Source organism: Canis lupus, chromosome 34, assembly GCF_003254725.2.
Source record: "Canis lupus dingo isolate Sandy chromosome 34, ASM325472v2, whole genome shotgun sequence".
NCBI classification, from domain to species: Eukaryota; Metazoa; Chordata; class Mammalia; order Carnivora; family Canidae; genus Canis; species Canis lupus.
The window spans coordinates 3823595-3842145 of record NC_064276.1 but is presented as its reverse complement, the minus strand read 5'-3'; the positions used below and the strand labels follow the sequence as shown (position 1 = coordinate 3842145).

At 53.5% G+C, this 18551-nt stretch overlaps 1 protein-coding gene across 2 annotated transcripts; it reads left to right on the top strand.

The window, feature by feature from the left end:
* Positions 1–197: 197 nt before the first annotated feature.
* ROPN1L (rhophilin associated tail protein 1 like) lies at positions 198–17303 on the top strand. 2 transcript variants are annotated; one of them, XM_035710345.2, is made up of 6 exons: positions 198–329; positions 4275–4398; positions 6026–6187; positions 13052–13227; positions 16167–16311; positions 17122–17303. In XM_035710345.2, exons 1-5 carry the CDS (start codon positions 199–201, stop codon positions 16288–16290), a joined length of 717 nt encoding a protein of 238 aa, XP_035566238.1. In that variant the 5' UTR covers position 198; the 3' UTR covers positions 16291–16311; positions 17122–17303. The 2 variants fall into 2 exon arrangements, with proteins under 2 accessions (XP_035566238.1, XP_025307097.1); XM_025451312.3 differs by lacking the exon at positions 16167–16311.
* The last annotated feature ends 1248 nt before the right edge of the window (positions 17304–18551 follow it).

Genomic DNA, 18551 nt, shown 5'->3' with positions numbered 1-18551 from the left:
CCCCAGGAGCCCGAGGAGGAGCGGGTGAGGCCCCCGGCCGGCCGCCCGGACCTCGCGAAGCCGGCCTCCTGGCCGCCCCCGGTCCCCCCGCCGGGCTCCAAATCCGGGGGAGGCAGGGCAGCCCGAGGCCCACGGGTTCGCCCTCCTCCACGCAGCCCATCTTGATTCTTCCCAGCCTGGTCCGGTCCGCGGAGAGCGATGCCGCTGCCCGACACCATGTTCTGCGCGCAGCAGATCCAGATTCCGCCGGAGCTGCCGGACATCCTGAAGCAGTTCACCAAGGCTGCGATCCGCACCCAGCCCGCCGATGTGCTGCAGTGGTCCGCGGGGTAAGCGCCTCGGTGGCCGCCGGCCGGTCTGCGAGCCGGGTCGTGCCCCTGGCCCTCCCGCCTGCAGCCCCGGTGCGACGCGCGGGTGGTGTCTGCACCTGAGGACCTGTCTAGCAAGCATCCCGGTTGATTGAGTTTCCCAGCAGTCGCTGCCAAATGCTCCCTTTCCTGCAAAGGCATGACAGCTCCACTGTTGGAGACTGGTACTTGCTCAGACCGAAACTTAAAAAGCGATTGCATTCGGTAAAAAGTTTCTGCATTGTGTGATAAAATCAAACTACTCCACTCCCTTTATTTTATTTGTGAAATGGTTCTTTACAAGGTTTCTTGTAAGGCTAAGCTGCTCATTCTGGAGAATCCTCCCACCCTGTTGAGTTTTTTTTTTTTTTTTTTTTAAGATTTTTCAAAAATTCATTTATTCGGGGGCGGTGGGGAGGCGCGGAGACACAGGCAGAGGGAGAAGCAAGCTCATGCAGGGAGCCCGACGTGGGACTCCAGGATCATGCCCTGGGCTGCAGGCGGCGCTAAGTTTCTTAGATCAAAGCCCCCGAGGTCATGTTGGGGTAATTATCCCAATGCTGCAATAAGGTTAAACTTTGCTCAACTTAGTTCCCAGAAGGCAAATAAGCCTTCACCCTTTCTTGCAGCATTGTAGCTATTTTCAGGAATGGTCATAGTTTCAAAGTTACAAAGTTAACAGGCCTTAGAACCTTTAAAGTAAACCCATTAGGTTTCGAAAGGAAAGCTCTTTGCCTCTCTTCAGTAGACAGACTTAGAAACTCAATTTTATGATTACAAGAACCAGTATAAAATTAAATGTTTTGGGGCACCTGAGTAGTTCGGTAATTAAGCGTGTTCTTTTGGCAGGTCATGATCTCAGGGGCCTGGGATCCAGCCCCAGGTGGCGCTGCTTGTTCAGCAGAATCTGCTTCTCCCTTTGTCTCTGCTCCTCCCCCTGTTCATGCGCGCTCTCTCTCTCCTCTCTCAAATAAGTAAAATCTTTTTTAAAAATTAAATGTTTTAGTAACTAGCATGTCAGATTTCACTGACCTCTAAATGGTATAAATAACCAAGGTGAGTTAGTTTCCTTTGGCCACTATAACAAATAACCACAGATTTTGATGGATTAAACAACAGGCATGTATTGTCTTATTGTTCTGGAGGCTGAAAGTCCAAAATCCGTTTCACCTAGCTAAAGTCAAATTGTCAGAGGCCCTACGGAGAATCGAATCGCTTGCTTGCTTGCCTTTTCCCGCTTTTGGAGCTGCATTCTTTGTGTTCTTTGGCTCATGGCCCCTTCCTCCATCTTTAAAGCTGATGCATTTAGGACCCATCAAGATAATTCAGGATAATTTTTCTACCTCAGAATCCTCTCTCACATCTATACAGTTCCTGTCACCATGCAAAATAAGATACACAGCTTCCAGGATTAGGGGCCCTTAGTGAACCCACCACAAGGCTACTTATTAATCCAGTGCTTCACCTTGTGACAGGCACTTCTGTCAGTTGCTTCTGCAAGATTCTCTCAAGGGTCTTGCCCAAAAAAATCATGGCCTCTGGTTTTAACCGTCATTCAAGCATCAATGAAAGGACGCACAAGCGTCCTTTGTACTTGTACTTAACAGAACATTTGTTCTGTACAATAACATTTGTTATTTGTACTTAACAGAACATTCCGAGATTAAATCATTTTCTTTCTTGGGACTTTAAATTATTTTAATTTAAGCTTCACTTTAATTTAAAAGGCATAATTGAGAACTTTCTGGATGTTCCATGCAACTAATTTTCTCTCAACAATTTTGGAGCTTAGGAGGAAAAGCAGGCGTCATTCACTAAGTGGTGCGTGTGAAATGGGCTTGTATGAATCCCAGCTGTCACAGCATCTGTTGGGGTGAGAGGTTGCTCAGAAGAGGGCGAATTGCTCTTTGAGGTTAAGACAAGGCTAGGGCATTCCGGGGAGAGGAACAGCATACGAACAAAGGAGAGGTGACAAGAAGAAAAACAAAAAAGCTAAAAACAAAGCAGAGAACCAGGAATCACAGGTGGGTACCTGCTGGGGAAGATGCACAAGCAAGGCTTTCAGGTGCACAGGTCCATCAGCCTGGCCCCCAGCTTGATGCGGCCACTAGGGGACCGTCTGTGTTCTGTCACCAGTGCCCCACGCAGGGTGCCCCTCTCAGGGTGCCCCGCGCAGGGTGCCCCACACAGGGTGACGGGGGGGGTGTGTGTGTGTGTGTGTGTGTGTGTGTGTGAGAATTGGTCCAGTGCTAGAGGCTGCTTTCTGCTCGCATGTGCCTCCAGGGACTAGCACCGGGAGGCTTGACCCTCTTGCAGACTCTCAGCCTTGGCCCTGTTGAGCCCATGACAGGATAATGGCTGGGGAGTGTGGGGGTATGCGGGTGTCTGGGCAGTAGGACCCTGAGCAGCATCCTGACCTATACCCGCTAGAGGCCAGTAGCACCACCCACCCCCTCTTGTGACAACCACAGAGGTCTCCAGATTTTGCCCCCGGGGCAGTGGGTGGGAGGACTGTTGGGAACCACTGCTCTAGAGGGTGTGGAGCTGGGTGATGGGTTCGGTCGGTGAGGAGGAATAAAGTCCCGGAGTAGGTGAAAACCCTAGTGAGGAACAATATGGCAAAACTGAGCCCCCGTGCCTCCCCCCTCCCCCAACCCCTCCATCACCTTAGATCTTCCTGTCCGCCTTTGCTCCCACATTGCCGCCCTTGTTTTGACTCCCCCTCCAACTGTTAAGTCCACTAAATATGGGTGGAGGGAGTAAAGGGGATGCATGTAACATTTCATTGAGCCCAGCAAATACCCATGTAGCTACAGCTGTCTTTGTTACGCGATCAGATGTTTCTAATCACTCCTATTTTTTCCACTCTGACCTGTGGCCCTGGTGGATGACTTACTGTTCATTTTCCAGAGTATATTGTTTCTTTTTCTTGTGTTAGTCATCAGAATGGCAGCTGACGCGGCTTCAGCAGCCAGGACATGCCTGCCCCCCTCCCCCCATCCCCCCCCCCCAGCAGGAGGCCCACGTGTACCCACTCCTAACTTGTTGCCCTAAACTGCTTCCAAGCCCCCACTGGCCCCCAGTAGAAGCGCCAATATGAGCATCGTCCCAGAAAGGAACAACTCGGGGGAAAAAATACTAAAGAAAATCACTGGGATCCCTGGGTGGCGCAGCAGTTTGGCGCCTGCCTTTGGCCCAGGGCGCGATCCTGGAGACCCGGGATCGAATCCCACGTCAGGCTCCTGGTGCATGGAGCCTGCTTCTCCCTCTGCCTATGTCTCTGCCTCTTTCTCTCTCTCTCTCTCTCTCTCTCTCTCTGTGACTATCATAAATAAATAAAAAAGTAAAAAAAAAAGAAAAAAAAATCACTAAAAAAAAACAAACAAAAAAACAAAAACAGGAAAAGTGAAGGGTGGGGGAGGGGTGGAGCAGACAGGTGACCTCCCTGGTCCCAGGCCTGTAGACTTGAGCAGAGATGGCTGAAGTCAACCCCCTTGGAAAGCAGCATGGCCAAGCAAAGGGAAGACCCAACGCCAACTGTCAAAGTAGAATGACTGGATCATGACGTTTCAGTTGGGTCGTTGCCTTCCTACCAGCCTTCCTGGTCCCCTCCTGGCATGCGCTTGGTAAGAACTACGTGTGTTTTGGGAGCCCCCGATGCCCTGTTGCAGCTTGAGCTCACTGCTCCTATGAGCCCAGTGACAGGGACTCCCATTATCAACTTTGCAGACAGAGAAACTGAGGCACGCCTAGAGGGTTAAGTTGGAGAACTGAGTGGAGGAACCAGCCCGGAAGCCCAGCCCTCAGACGCTAGTGTCCCTGGGGTTGCCCCGGGCACGGTCACCCTCAGGGCTTGTGTGAGAAGCTTGCCTGAACCACAGGGCCTTGTGGGGTGGATGAGCGGTCAGAGATGTCTGTCGCCATTAGGTATTTTTCAGCGTTGTCCAGAGGAGACCCACTTCCTGTCAAGGACAGAATCGAGATGCCCGTGGCCACGCAGAAAACAGACACAGGCCTGACTCAAGGACTCCTGAAAGTCCTGCACAAGCAGGTAGGAGAGGGTCTCAGTTTGCTCTGAGCTTCACGGTTAAAGCGTGGCGGCTGCACGGACGGGTGACAGATGCGCGGGGTCACCTCTGCTAGGCCTGCTCTCCTTGCACAAACCTGCAAGATTCATTCAAGGGAGGGATTTGCTGTATTCAGGGGCTTTCCTCCAGTGGAAAGAACCCCAAACAGATTCATGGTTAGATTGTAGGCAGGTGAAATAGAACTTCTTTTAAACACCAAATTAAAACACTTAGTTGGCGCTGGACCATACACAGGAAAGTTCCACTCTGGAAATGGGGGCCATGAGGCTCTTCTTGAAGTATGTTTAGGACTCCTGAGTGGCTCAGTGTTGAGCGTCTGCCTTCAGCCCAGGGCGTGACCCCAGGGTCCTGGTATCGAGTCCCACATTGGGCTCCTCGCAGGGAGCCTGCTTCTCCCTCTACCTGTGTCTCTGCCTCTCTGTCTCTCTCATGAATAAGTAAAAAAAATAAAAATTGTATACGTGCTCAAGAAACAATCTGCCAGCACCTTCCTGTGAAGGACACACTGCCCTTTGGCTGGTGTGCGGTGTTGCAGAGAGCCTGGCCGTGGACGAGACCCCTCCTGGCCAGCCCTCTCCTGCCACCTTGCTTGTAGAGACTCAAGTTAATAGGGAGTCTGTCGCCCAGCCAGGTGGAGCCTTCCTAACGATTGGGTTGTGTTGCTAAAAGTGACATTGTTGGTAGAGCCTTGATCTTTTTTTTTTTTTTTAAGATTTTATTTATTCATGAGAGAGACAGAGAGGCAGAGACACAGGCAGGGGGAGAAGCAGGCTCCCTGCAGGGAGCCCGATGGGGGACTCGATCCCAGGATCCTGGGATCACAACCTGAGCCAAAGGCAGTTGCTCAACCGCTGAGCCACCAGGCATTCTAACCTTGATCTTTAAAGTGGTTTTTTCCCCATTATACATTTTGACGTACAGTGCTTCTGTGCAGGACACACTGACTTCGAAAAATAGGATTATTCCATGGTTGTCTATCTTAAGGGAACACAAATGATCATTGGAAGGAGTAACTTGGGAAAAAATATGCCGAAATTGCTCAAAGCTTTTCACGTAGCACGCTGCCATTAGCAGATCGCAGTGGTGACCCATTTTCACAGATTGTTTCAAATAATGGAAGGAAGGCATTTATTTTCAATTTTAAGATTTCTTCCATTTAACTATTAACAAGTTTAGTGGGCTGGATTTTAAATGCTTTTATTTATTGAAGTTCATTTTTTGTTGTGAAGTGTTTCGCACAGACAGCAGAGAATCATCTACCCAATGCGTGTATGCCCCTTTTGCTCAGTCGTGACATTATGCCATATTTGCATCACAGGCCTTTTGACTTCCAAGAAGTAAAACATCCCCTGCTGCCCCTTCCTGCCACCCCTTCCTGGCCAGGCCCTCCCGCCGCACCCCTTCCCACCTTGCTCTCTCAGGGTAACCGTGTTGTGAGTCCAGAGTTCATCTTTTTCCCTGCATGTGGTTGGGTACTTGGACACGTGTTAGTATTCATAAGCATTATATTATTTCACAAGTTTTTAAAACTTAAAGAAAAATACAAACTTAAAAGCTTATAAATTTTGTCCCACTGTGTTTTCTATACAGTGTAGCCACAAGCAGTATGTGGAATTAGCAGATCTTGAGCAGAAATGGAAAAATTTGTGCCTGCCAATAGAGAACTTCAGGGCTCTGTTGCAGTTGGATCCTTGCGAAGACAAGATCGAGTGGATAAAATTTTTAGCGCTTGGATGTAGCATGCTTGGTGGGGTACGTACCTATGAGTAGCATATGAATAATCCCGTGTAATCATAGGCCTGGTTAAAAATAAGGTAGGTGTTTCAGTAACCGAAGGAAACACTTTCATAACTTTAGTAATTTTGTCTGAGAGAAGCGATTCTTTTTCAGGTGCCTGTTGTATTTTTAGACTTACAGTTATTTTAATTTGCAGAAGTTAAAGGCTTAGGAATACTTCCATTTAAAAATTGTTAACAGTAGATAAAATATAAGGATACTATGAGAATGCATGTAGGTGCTAGAAGAGAATGCATCCATGACTTCTTATTGAGCTACACATCATTTGGTAAACAGATAATACCATGTTTTCCTCATCTATGGGAAGAGGCGTAAAATTATTTTATAGTTGAGTTAAAATATGTGGTTAGCGGCTAACCGATACGGTGCCACCTTGACGATGTTGAGTGTGACCCTTGGGAAAGAAGACACAGAGGACCCTCCAGTCCCCACGGAACAGGGGGCTGCTACCCAAGGAGGGCTGGGCAGGGAGGGACTGGAGCGTGCGGATTCGGCAGGACTTCTCTGGGGATCTGGAAACTCTGTCTTCAGCTCCAGTGTCCAAGTCTCTGTGAGACACGGGGGCCAGGCGCCAGGGAAGGGAGCGTAACCACTCTACACTCGCGAAGAAGGGCTTTTTTTTTCCCCCCCCAAAGATTTTATTTATGAGAGAGAGAGAGAGAGAGGCAGAGACACAGGCAGAGGGAGAAGTAGTCTCCATGCAGGGAGCCAGATGTGGGACTCGATCCTGGGTCTCCAGGATCACGCCCTGGGCCAAAGGCTGCGCTAAACTGCTGAGCCACCTGGGCTGCCCATGAAGAAGGTTTTTTTTTTTTTTTTTTTTTTTTTTTTTTTTTTTTTAAGAAGGGGTTTTGGAAGGAGCCCTGTCTCCCCTTGCTGCAGAGGTGGGCAGTGCAGTCATTTTACCCCCCTGCCTTGTCTTTGGGCCGCTTGGAGCGTAACTGGATCATTCACAGTCCTCGCTTCATGGTGCACACTGTTCTCTGACTCTAAGTCTTAGAAGTCACTTTGTGTGAGGAGCGCATGAACCCCCGGTGACCACTGCCCCAGGCGCCTGTGCTCTTCCTCCATCCCTCCCCCTGCAGCCACTGCCGCAGATCTGCTTCCTGTGGGCCACGTACACACCCGCAAGAAATCCATTATTTATTTTCATGGGTCTTAACTTTATGAAGAGGTCATTGCTATTAGTAATCTTCTGGAACTTGTATTCATTCCCAATTAGATTTCTAACTCTCCCCATCTGCATCATCACAGACCGCTGAGGGTCATTCGTGGCCTGATGTGTAATATGTACTCTGTGAATAGACCACCATTTACTGGTTCTATTAGTGGCCCCAGCTAGAGAGTCTGAGACCCCAGTAGAGCCTGGTGTGGGCTGGTTGCTGCACAAGGGCCCAAAGCAGGGTGTTGGCCAGCCCTAGAGAGGTCGCCCCCCTGGGCTAATGGGTGCCGGGGACCCTCCTGCAGCTACGAGGGGCTCAGATGTAGCAGGGGGCGTGGGCTGGTAGGTGGGAAGGACAAAGACAGATGTGCCTACTGAAAATGATTCCACGTTGCTCTGTTCATCTGGAACTCTGGAAGCAAGGTTTTCATAATATAAAATTAATATCTAATATTAGAAATTGTGGTTTGTGCCTTTAAACATAGCTGTGAAATTTAGGTTCTAACAGTGGTGAGAAAGGACATTTTGTATTTTGGGGATCCATCTCTGTAATTTTAACTCCCCCAATCATGAAAAGTAAGCCCTGGGTTGAAAACCAAGCCTGGAGCAAGAGATGGGGTCTCTTGTCCATGTGCCGTGTGGGACACTAGGTGGAGACATTTGTCACCTCCTGGAACTGAGCAGAGGGGAAGGGACAGGGAAGCCATCACACAGGGCCTCTCCTTTCTCCTCTCTTTCTCATCCTAGCTGGGCAGTGTGGGGTCCTGGCCTGTCCCCTTTCTATGCCACCTCAACAGTGTGTTTGCTGTGGGTGGTGGACTCTGAGGCCAGGCGGGCGGGGAGGGTCCCCTCTGGTTCACTGACCACGTATGTATTGGGGGAAGGGTAAGCGGAGAGGTGGGGGAAGGATGGAGGTGTTGGCTTTCTTGGCTGGCCACTCCTGCCCCTAATGCACACAGCTCTGGGGCGACCAGGCCCGATGGGGAGAAGCCACTGTGTGCCCACGTTGGCTGGGGTAGCTGGGAAGTACACCAACCACACAGAGCTGTGACTTGGAGGTGACGAGGTGACAGTTTTGGTGTAGTTTGGCATTTTTGCATCCATCTTTGTTTTTTTCTTAAGGGGGAGGGACGAAGGGGGAGAGAGAACCTCAAGCTGCTTTTCACTGAGCAGGGAGCCCGATGTGGGGCTCGATCCCAGGACCCTGAGATCACAACCTGAGCTGAAGGCAGACGCTTCACCGACGGAGCCACCTAGGTGCCCCTCCACATTTGTTGAATTGGAATCTAGTTGCTCCTCTGTCAATACAACAGACTCTGTTTCTGCTTCCTTCATCCCCGGCCTCTGCGGGCTGCTGGCAGACACGTTCTCTGAGCTCTTAGACTCCTCCAAATCACTGGTCAGACGAACCGAGCTTAAGGTCTCTACAGAGACCAGAGCCTCTGCTTACATTTCAGGGTCGTCCTTCCCTCCTCCTCCCTCCCTTCCTTCCCAATGTTTGTTGAGTGCACAGTAGGCAGGTGTGCGGACCCCTGGAGCCGGTGGGGGGCGGGCGCCGTGGGCTGGCCGGGCAGGGGGTGCGGGGAGGGCTGTGTTCTCCAGCGCTGCCCGATACTGGCCTGGCAGGATGATGGTGTGGTCCGTCGTGACCCTTTACGTTGCTGCAGCCCCTGCAACAATCCTAAGCATTAAAACCGTGGATCAGAATTCTCCGTTTTTTAAGCGTGAAGATCTTTTTTTATTATATTAAAAAAACTGAGAAGGAAGTGCCCCATCTCCCCTGCACCTGACTGAGAAGGTCCATGATGACAAGCCCGCAGCCCGACTCTGTGAGGCCCCGAGAAGCACTGAATCTGGTTCCTCACAAGAACATCTCCCCATGTGCAGAGGCAAATACGCACGTGTGCTATGCCGTGTTTGTCCACGCACACGGCTTAGGAACGGGCTGCACGTCGAACATCCTCGCCATGGGCTGTGTGGTCCTTGATCCTCCGGGCAGCCCTCCAGGAAGGGCCTGTTCTGGGAACCTCGCCAGCTCAGTGAGTCGCCCCAGAAGCGGCTGAGCAGGATTTGCACGCAGACCCCGGGCTCGGAGGCGCCCAGGAGGGAGGGCCTCAGGAGCACGCCACCCCTGGGCCCGATGCCGAGGGAGAAGAGAGCCTGCAGATTCCTGCCCCAGAGAGTACGACTTGGGATTATCGGTGATGTCATTTGAGATCCTGGAAGGATTCTTACTCAGAAAGGCGCTCAATGTCAGCCTCCCAGCGGCACTCTCCAGAGAATCCCCAGACCATCACCCAAGCACAGCTGTGCTTCCCCGTGTAGGACTGGGCATCTTGGACCATCATCCGGGCGCCCTGGCAGCCCAGTGGCAGAGGCAGCGCCCGGCTCACCCCTCCTGCTCTCCACTCAGATTTCCCAGCTAGGTCTCTAAGCCCATCTCAGGTGGGCTTAGACTCCAATATTCCTTTCACCCTGTGGCTCCGGAAAAGGAGCCCTGCATGGGTGGGAGCCCCAAGTCACAGGCTTGCTTGATAGCTGCCCCGTGAGTCAGGGGAGCTGCTCTTGGGCCCCTGGATGCCCCCCCCTCCAGCACCAGTCACCCCACTGCTGGGTGCCCCCCCCCCCAGGGAGAAGAGAGGAGAGGCGGGTGCACTTGACCCCCATGCCTCCACTGGCCTGCCACTGGGCTCACACGGGGGTGCTCCATTCTCCTCTAGACGACTGTGCCCCGGCCAGCTGGAGAACACCTGTCTGCCAGCCTCACCTGCCACGAGTCCACGATACGAGCTGTACTTTAGAGGAGAGAAAAACCGCGAGGGGGAGGAAGTAAGTGAAAAGGACCTCCAGCTTTTTTAAAAAAAAGATTTTGTTTATTCATGATACACAGAGAGGCAGACACAGGCAGAGGGAAAAGCAGGCTCCATGCCGGGAGCCCAATGTGGGACTCGATCCCAGGACCCCAGGATCACGACCTGAGCCAAAGGCAAATGCTCAACCACTGAGCCACCCAGGTGCCCCCACCTCCAGCTTTTTAAAAGTGGAATTTGGGGGGTGGGACCAAGCTTCAAGTGCTGCTTGAAGCACTGAGCTCCATCTCCCGAGCACCCTCAGGTCAGGCCACACTCGGAGTGAGGTCCCCTCTTCTGGGCAAAGGGGTCCCTCTGTGTGTCGTGCAGATAGCCACTTCCTGGTGAGCTAAAAGGGAATCTGGGGAGGTGCGAGGTGGCTCTGGGTGTCCTCACAAGAGCCCCAAAAATTCTGAAACAGACCCCACAGCACTGGCACTGCCCACACGCTCAGGAGACAGGCGCTGCAGGCCTGTTTTCCTCCCACATCTCTGCCTTGATGTCACCGGCTGGGTTTTGGACTGTGCTTGGCAGGAACCAAGGGCAGCGCATGCCCAGGAGGGGGCGTCGGCCCACAAGCCCCTGGGCCCAGGAGTCTGTGCCCAGGAGACAGGCCCCCAGGGACAGAGCCAGGCAAGTTGCTCTAGGAATCCTCTTGGATATAAAAATTGCCACGCACCCCGTTGTCAGCCACGTTCACACGGGTAACGTCGCCGTGCCTTTGCGGGAGGCAGTGACACCGGGCCGGCTGCACGTCCGCTTCCCGTAGGTAGCTGGGCCTGGAAGCGTGTGCGGCGCGTTCACAGGCCGCCTGTGCCGGCTGCGCGCCAGCTGCTGCCTTCGGCGCCTTCCTTCCTCAGCCTCTGCCGCCCGCCACGACATCAAGGCGAAGCCAACATATCGACGTGTCTCTGGAAAGTTGCAAGCAAGGAGCATGGATTGTAAAACGGGCAGCTTTGTTGTCCCCGAGCCCTGTCGAGGACGGCCCTGCGGGGCGGGCGGGCAATGCCGTGGCCGCGGAGAAAGCGCCCCCCCAGCAGGACGCGGCCGCCTCTCCCGTCAGAGCATCATTTTGCCCCAGGGTGAGACCGGGCCACAGCCTGGGTCCGGGTGGCCTGGTGAGTGGCTTTCCGGGTGCGCCAAGGCCCAGCTGGGGCGCTGGGGAGCTCGGGGCTGCTCAGGCCTCCTCGCTGCCCGCCTGTGCCTGGAGCCCCCCAGACCCCCAGCCCTGGGGCTCTTCCGGCACTGGGGGGCGGGCCTGCTGGGTTACCTGGGCCTGGACCCCCAGATTCTCTGGGCCCGTGGACTTCACTCGAGTCCTTTCGTGCTCTCCCTGCCGGAAGCAGGAGGGATTCCCCGACGTTCCCGAGACGCTGGCCAAGCTGGAGCCTGGAGGAAGCGCGCGGCCGCATCAGGGGTCTACAGAGGGCCAGCCCCGCAGGGATGCCAGTCGGCCAGGGCGTGGGCCGGGGAAGCAGGTCCATCCCCAGGCGAGCCTCTGGATGAGGCCAAGCCGGCGGCACCGCAGTTGGAGCCTTGGACAGCCCAGCATAGCGGTGCCCAGATGCTGGACCCACAGACACGTTGAGATAGGAAATGTGGCCCCAGCCAGGCGTGTGTCCCTAAGGATGTCAGGATCCCTGTCAAGCGGGTCTGTGTGTGACTCTCCCCACATGGGTGCCTGTCCCCCCTGTGTTGTTCTCGCTCTTTCCTCCTCAGTGCAGCCCCTAAATGTTAGCAGCCTGCTCTCTGCGGAGGCAAAGGGTCCTCACTTGCAGCCTGAGCCCCCAAATGAGGAGCACATGCTTCCACCGTGCCTCATTTCAAGCTACCGGCCTGGTCCCTGCCGCTCTAGGGGGCTCTTGTGAGATCACTGGGGGTTGGGTACAATCTAGTGCTAAAGTGACACCATCCTCCACTCGACGTCGGCAGTGGCTCCTTATGCCCTCCTGGCGCGAGGGAGGGGCAGCATGCCCCAGGCGTGCGCCCTGTAGGATGGGGGTGGCTTCTCCAGGGACCAGCGTTTGGGCCAAAGCCAGGGTTGGGTGGAGTGACCAACCCAGATGGAAGGAGCATGAACCAGGTGCACAGCGCACAGGTGAGAAAGGGCTGGTTCTTTCTGGAACGGAGTCAAAGCCCAGAGCAGGGCCAGCCCTGTGTGCAGCCTGCTCAGAGCCTGATCACAGGGGGGCATCAGGACAGCAGGTGAGGCCCTAGAACCCGCCCTCCACAGGTGGCCCCTCTGCTTGGTGACTGTTAGTTCTGTCCGTCCCCACCTGTGTCGTGGCGCTGAAGGGGCTGGAGCATTCCGTGGCTTAGGGCCCACCTTTAAGGAGAGTGATGCTTCCTCATTCCCATCTTAAAAAGATTTTATTTATTTATTTGAGAGAGAGAGAAAGCGAGAGAGAACTCGACAGGGAGGAGGGGTGGAGGAAGAGGGAGAAGCAGACTCCTCACTGAGCAGAGAGCCTGATGTAGGACTCGATCCCAGGATCCTGGGATCATGACCTGAGCCGAAGGCAGACGCTTAACTGACTGAGCCACCCAGGGGCCTCCATTTTAATATAAAATAAAATCTGTGGATTAGAATTCTTTTCAGGCCAAATGCATCTTGAGCATACCTTTCCTTTTTACTTCTTCACCAATAGCAATTATAAATTCACCTAGTTCCTAATTTAGATGGAGAGAATACTTTTTGGAGAATTTCTGTAAAATACACTCAAGCGTCTATTCCACTGCTGTCTCGTGCTTTCATTTTAGTGATTCCAGGTAGTAACTGTTTCCCCACCTGGTTTGTGGTGTTTCTAGTCACTGAACAGTTCGATGAAGCACCTGTGCGAGATCCTCACCACCGACCCCGAGGGCGGGCCTGCGCGCATCCCGTTTGAGACTTTCTCCTATGTTTACCGTTACTTGTCCAGAATGGACTCGGACATACATGAAGTGGACACGGAGTCCTACCTTGCGACTTTAAAGGACACTCTGTGAGTATGAGCACTTGCTGGGCTTGGGGTGTGTTGATCCCTAGAGAAGGTCTTTCCTCTCTCATTTCTCCAGTACCTTTGTATTGGGTGATCCTGTATCTGCTGGGAGAGAGCCACATACACTGCACCCCAGATGTCCTTGAGGTGTCCCTGGGGTGTCCCTGAGGTGTCCCTGGTTGTCCCTGGGGTGCCCCTGATGTGTCCCTGGGATGTCCCTGGGGTGTCCCTGATGTGTCCCTGACGTGTCCCTGGCCTGTCCCTGATGTGTCCCTGGGGTGTCCCTGATGTGTCCCTGACGTGTCCCTGGGGTGTCCCTGAGATGTCCCTGACGTGTCCCTGGGGTGTCCCTGAGATGTCCCTAAAGTGTCCCTGAGGTGTCCCTGGTTATCCCTGAGGTGTCCCTGGTTGTCCCTGAGGTATCCCTGGTGTGTCCCTGATGTGTCCCGGGGATGTCCCTGGGGTGTCCCTGATGTGTCCCTGAGGTGTCTCTGGTTTCCCTGAGGTATCCCTGGTGTGTCCCTGGTGTCCCTAGTTTTCCTGAGGTATCCCTGGTGTGTCCCTGGTGTTCCTGGTTTTCCTGAGGTATCCCTGGTGTGTCCCTGGTGTCCCTGGCTGTCCCTGATGTGTCCCTGGGGTGTCTCTGGTTGTCCCTAAGGTGTACCTGGTGTCCCTGAGGTGTCCCTGCGGGTGTCCCTGAGGTGTCCCTAGGAGGTGCTGAAGGCAGCTAGGCCACAGGAGGCCACTTTTCTTCAAGAGTGATTCAGGCCAGTGGTGGACTAAAGTCCGGTTCTCTTCAGATGTCAGAGAAATGTATCCTGTCTCTACAAAAAGTTTACCCAGAATTTCTCTCGACTCTTAAGTCCAGTGTATCAGCTGGTTTGACGTTGCAGCAAGTTAGAGGTGACAGAGAAGAAGGCGAAGGCGCCTCTCAATGACCCCACAGGGGGAGGCTGGGACTCCTAGCCTTTGTTCTCTGAATGTGTATCCAACGTGCCCCCTTCTGTTCTTCCTGGGATCCCGCCCATCTCGCAGCATCCCAGAGCCATGCGGGCTTTCCGAGACACCCCACCCCCACCCCAGCCCGGTGCACCCCTGTCTCCCTCCCTCCCTCCACCCCTCTGGGAGTCTCAGCCCTTGGCAGGCTCCCTGGTCCTGTCACCGAGCTGGCCTTGCTTCCCAGCTCCAGACTCAGAGGTCAAACCGCCTGCTTTCCACTGGGACGTCTGGCCCACACGCCAGGCTGGAAGTGTCCCCACAGAAATCCACCTTCCTTCCCAGACGTTTCCATCCTCAGTTTCCCCCTTCTGTAAACTGTGTTGCCATCCCCCATGAGCTCAGGACAGAGAGGTCGGCACAGAGGTGTGGATGACCCTGGATGACTCCTGCTCCCCCGTCCCCGCGTCCCTCTATCCATCCCTGTGTCCCCGTGCCTGCTGCCCCTGGCTCCAGCCTCTACAGCCACCTGTCGAGTCACCTCCCAGAATCTTCCCACCCTGGCCCTCATGACCTCTGGGCCGGACAGAGTCTGGGCCCCGCCGCCTGGTGTCGCTCCTCCAGGTAGCACTCACGCATCCTCTGCTCACTGCGCGCCAGCCATGCGGGTCTCTGTGCCTTTCACGCAGGCCATGCCCCCTGCCCCCCAAACACACTTGGGGCCCCAGTGCTTGTTCTTTTGGAGCATCCCAGCCCCTTTGCGTGGCTGCCCCACAGCCCTACTCAGAGAGGCCTCTCCTAGAGGGTGCTCCCCATAAGGCAGCTTCCCCGCCCTTGGTGTCCCTCTGGGAAGTCCCCTTACAGCGAGCTCTCCCATGCTCAGGGACCTTGTTGGGGGACGAGACCCTGGGGCTGCCTGCCCCCTGCAGGTGGTGAAGGTGGAGAGGCTCAGGGACCTGCCTCCAGGGAGTGCGGTTGTCCGGCAGTGGGAGTGGGTGGTGGGTTCTGGTGGGAAGACCCCTGGAGGCACCTAGACAAAGGAGGCTTCTGCAGAGGTGCCAACATGAGCCGCCAGGAAGGGCTGCCCAGGTTGGGGGGCTAGCTGGGCTTGGGGCGTGGGCTCCAAGTGGGAGCTGCTGTCATCCCAGGCCGGGTGGTGGGGGGCAGGCCTCGTGAGCTGGTGGGCCTGTGGAGTGGCCTGGCGTTGTGGAGGTGTCCAGTGAGCCCGGGTCCGGGCTGGAATCCCCGGGGATGGCCGACCATGTAGCAGGATGAGGAGAGCACTGGCAGCGGAAGCTGGAGCTCCAGGCTTGGAGCGGGGGAGAAGGGAGCAGGAAGAGGAGGAGGACCCTGGCAGAGAGGGCACCTGGGAAGGCCGAGGGGGCGGCGAGGGTCGGATGGGCACTGTGGCCTCCGTGGAGCTGTCCCTTACCTTGTGACCTTGATGATGGTGACTTCAGAGGGGGCTCCGGCTCCCCAGCTCAGCCTGCAGCCCAGGAGTGAGCAGAGGTGGCTCAGCCCCTGGAGGAGTGGCTGAGGAGAAAAGAGGGGGGCCGGCTGGGAGGCCTGTGCATAACCTGCTGCTGTGGCCCTGGCCAGGGACAGCCCCCTCAGGGCTCCTGGGAAAAGCTCGGATGCCCCACGTAACCCCGTTTGGGAGCAGCGGCTCACTTTCTTCTCCCACCCTCTCCCCACCCATCTTTGTGAACGTGCCAAGAGGCCTCTCTCCCCAGTGGGAGCGATTCCTGCCTATTTGGTAATTATTCATGCCGGGATTCACTCATGCTTTCATGCACGCGTTCACTCATTGCTCATCCAAGAGTGTTTCACCCCCACCCATGCATCCCGACTGAAGGGTGCTGGACATTGCCCTGCACTGTTGTCTTGGTCGCGCAGGTGCCGATGAGCCACGGGTCTGCCTGTGGGTGACAGGCCAGGCTGGGCAGCCCAAGCAGGGTCCAGGGCCAAGGAGAAGCCCTGGGGGCTGACGCAGGGTGGCTTTGCAGGGACCTAGCCCGGGAGGCGTGGGAAGCCCCTGGAAGGTTGGAGTGGCCCCTTCCTGTTTCCAGGAGGATCTGGCATCCTGCGTTCATGGCCAGATTTGTTCTGCAGCCGTTAGTGGCAGCCTGAAGTGAAGAATGAGTTCACAAGGCAAGTGCAAAGAAAATCCCACTCGGTGTTCGTGTTTCTTCCATCGCTTGGTGAATGGCCCTTCCGTAACCGGGAAATACACTCCCATGGCCCTCTGTTTCCCGTCAGTGCGACGAGGACAGCAAGCGCACTTGCAGAGGTGTCCTCCCGCCCAGGACAATCAGGGCCCGGGGCCGGGCATCATCCTCCAGCAGTCTGGTCTTTGGGACACTTCGGCCCCTTGATTCCCCCGGGGCTGTGAGAGGCACTTGCTGTTTATGGTAAACTACGGTTTAGAACCACTAATTCCTGTTCCAAATATGAGCCCTCGAGACAGTTCTCATCCCCCCCACTGACATAGAGAGTGAACATTGTTCGAGTTCAGTATTTTTATACCCATGGATGTTGGCAGGACAAATGTACGATTGTTCCCCATCTCTTAAACAAAAGAAGAATCTATAGATAAAAAAGAAGAACCCAGAGATACGCTGTTAGCAATGCCAAAGTTTCCTAGATTCAAGACAGTCCTTTGGTTTTCCTGGACCAACGTTTCCAATAGAAGGATATTTTTGTTTCAGTAGTGACTAAAATTTGAGTGGTCAGTCAGGAAGAACCTATAAATATGATACTGATTTTTTTTACCTTGAAATAAATGCCCATTTTTGTAAAAGAAAACGGAATGCTTTAATTCTGGAGGTAAGAATTACTGATTAGAGACCAGAAATCATCCATTTTTCTAGGTAAAACTTTTAAATTATATTGCATTTCCTAAAAATTGTATTGTGTGCTCTGAGAAATGACTAATAAGTGCCTTTATCTGTTTCAATCTAGAGAATCTAGAAAGAATGGCATGATAGGACTTTCAGATTTCTTCGTTCTGACAAGGAAAGTTTAGGAAACCTCGAGAAGAAAATTCAGAAGACAGAGGCCATTAATACAGAGGAGAATACTTTTTAATGTCAAATAGTGCTTTTTAAAAGCTTGACACCAAATACAGCTTGTCTTTAACCACATACGGGTGCGATGTGAGTTTTTCTCATAGTGGAAGTCCATGTGGTCAGGTGTGCTGGGGATCTACATCCCGATTGCTGTCCACCATGTAGAGGATTCATAGCAGGAAAACAATCTCTTCAGATGCTACAGCCTGGGGGAGGGCTGATGGGCCGTTTAAGACCAGCTGCTCTTTTTCCTTTTTGGAACCTCCTGACCAGCAGGAATGCTGATGTTTGCTTGCCGACAAGCACACCTAAGGCACCCTAGGAAGAGTGTCATCTGCTGAAGCTGGATCTGTTCTGGGAGAGGTGTGCCTGGGGCACTCCTGCTAGCTGGAAGAGCATGATGGCCCAGGAAACAGAGTAGTCTATTTACCTGTTTATTTATTTAAGATGTTATTTATTTGAGAGAGCGAGAGCAGCAGGGGGAGGAGCAGGGGGAGACAGAGAATCTCAAGCAGACTCCTCGCTGAGCATGGAGCCCAACTCAGGGCTCGATCCCAGGGCCCTGAGATCATGACCTGAGCCAAAGTCAAGAGTTGGACACTTAACTGACACAGCCACCCAGGCGCCTCTGAAATAGACAATTTAGGCCAGTACTTGGTCCATGGAACAGAAATAAGCATCCCAGATCCTTTATTTGGTTTCTTTATATAAAGTCTTCAAAATGAAATGGCAGGAGGTAATTAGGTAATTTAGGTAATTTTTCTGAGAACTTAGCAATGGTTTGGCTTGTTGGTTCTCTGTAGATTGGCCACCATGCTAATAAAAGTTATCTGTGTTCCAACACTTGTGAAAACCCAAAGCTATGAGAAAGAATTTGCTTCAGAGAGGAGAGAGCCCTGTCCTATGTAATCACTACCTGAGAGCCAGGAACTGCCTCATCCTAGTTCTTTCCCAGAGGACCCTCTCTCAGGCCCAGCTGGAAGGTCAGCCACCGATGTCACTGAGTCAGCCCTGGAGAGAGCTGATCACACAACATAACTATCTAGAGGACCAAGGACAGAGTGGGGACCTGATGACTTTGGGGCCTGCTTCTAACAAGTGTCCATTTGGTAGAATTTGGAGTGAAACGTTCATTTTAATGGTCTTGTCAGGAGGTTATAGGGAAGGGACATAGAGCCCCAGTGTCCTATCATCACTGGAGGCCACTGACATTTACCAGAAGAACTTCAAGTTGCTGACCCGTCACGCTGGCTTAGGTCAAGAAGGGAAATTTGGACAGAGTTTTATGAGACTGAGAATAGATGAATATGATCATAAATAAAC